The following is a 1,763-nucleotide window of genomic DNA, read 5'->3' as shown; positions in this document are numbered from 1 at the left end:
TACACATTATACACACACACACACACACACACACACACATACACACACACACACACACACACACATACACACACACACACACAACCTACCAGTACAAGCAGTCATCAGATCAGAGGACACCGTCGTGGGCTCAATATCTAAGGTGATATCAACCCCGTCGTCCCCAACCCAGTGCTTGTCGCTGCTCAGTGCACAGGAACTGCTGACGTCACAGCTCTCCGCCATAGCAGCAATCACAGAGGAATCTGCCGATTACATACGAAAGGCATCCTTTCTTTGAAGAGGGCAAAGTTCCTGAATATAACATTTGTTCTTTTTTTAATTGGTATGGATGGCGGATGAAGAGCTTTCTGCCCTCAAAACGTCCTGATATCCCCCCGATATAACGCGCGATGTTTTTTTTTACTATTTTTGTATTTATTGGAAGAAATCACAGATAGATCTATCATTCATGTATACATGGATCGAGGATGAAATTGTATGCTCGTGAATACCGTTTTATTTATGTATATATGAGGGGATGAGATACGAAATCCATTTTCGCGCTTTGAGAAAATCAGCTTTTTAAAATGCTTCTATACGCACGAACTGACAGCAGAAAGTGCAACAGTCACTGGTATGGCACTGGTCTACCAACACAGGGAGCTTGGCTAAAAAAAGGTGTATGATGATGATGATGAAAATTGACAATTTGGGGTATGAAAGTGGTAGTGGTGTGCCAAAATCAGCTACATCCCTCCCCCCCCCCCAAAAAAAAAAAAAAGAAAAGAAAAGCACCTGTATGCCAAAAGTCACTCTTTTGCTTTAATAACACCCACGGTACTCATCTCTACAAAACTTAGCCCTAAAAGGACAATGATTTTTTTCTCTGCTGGCAGAGAGAGAAAATGAGCCATCTCTATCGGTATCAAACGTATTAAATGACATTTAGCTTTTGTTTTGGGCTGTACAAAACTTCTGTTTACACTCAAAGGCGCCCTTTTGAAGAGGAAGTCACGTGACCGGATCGGGAGATTTCATTGGCTGATAAAAAACATTTTAGGATGTATCGACTTAGGAAAATTGTGAGGCAGCGTGGTGGAATCAGGCTCTCGTTAATTTTTGGGCATGTAGAGTTATTGATATCATCTTAAAGCTTGTTCACTTGTCTTTATTTGGATGAAAAAAATATCCATTTATTTTGAATACAAGTCGAGATATTTGCGATTGAAGGAGGTGGGGGTCACCTGTTTTCAAAGGTAACATTAGTGAGAAAATAGCCACCAAAGATTAGTTATTTCCTTATCTTAATAATCCGTGGTAACTGAAAATTTACATTTTTGTGCTTTAATCAACGTTTTTCATACAAATCCAAACAGAAATGAATTTCTTTAATGATCATGAAATGTGCTGAGCCGAAAAACACAAGTTTGATAAAAATTCACAAACCTACGGAAAAATGGAAGTTTCTTCACTTTGATTATTTGGAAGAGAGTCTGATTTCACCACGCTGCCTCACAATTATGATTTTGGATGCATCGGGTTTTGCGTAAAAAGAAGATTTTTTTTGTGGCCTTAAGTTTTGGCCGAAAACACTTCGTGCATCTGATAACAATACGCATTTATGGGCAAAGAATATCGATTCGATTTTTAAAACAAAATGTTGCTTAACGGGTTTTGAGGGTTTTGCGTCTCACCCCGTCATATATATGTGTGTGTGTGTGTGTGTGTGTGTGTGTGTGTGTGTGTGTGTGTGTGTGTGTGTGTGTGTGTGTGTGTGTGTG

At 39.5% G+C, this 1,763-nt stretch overlaps 1 protein-coding gene across 1 annotated transcript in view; it reads right to left on the bottom strand.

Annotated features, from left to right (window-relative positions):
• LOC101848151 overlaps nucleotides 1-1,763 on the bottom strand; it is a gene marked incomplete in the record, with an annotated part of 62,163 nt that overhangs the window by 23,637 nt on the left and 36,763 nt on the right. The window contains 1 exon segment of the mRNA XM_035972739.1: nucleotides 90-245. Within this exon segment, the coding sequence (XP_035828632.1) occupies nucleotides 90-245 (156 nt within the window).

Source organism: Aplysia californica, unplaced genomic scaffold, assembly GCF_000002075.1.
Source record: "Aplysia californica isolate F4 #8 unplaced genomic scaffold, AplCal3.0 scaffold00821, whole genome shotgun sequence".
Taxonomy (NCBI): Eukaryota; Metazoa; Mollusca; class Gastropoda; order Aplysiida; family Aplysiidae; genus Aplysia; species Aplysia californica.
This window is presented reverse-complemented; position numbering and strand designations above follow the sequence as displayed.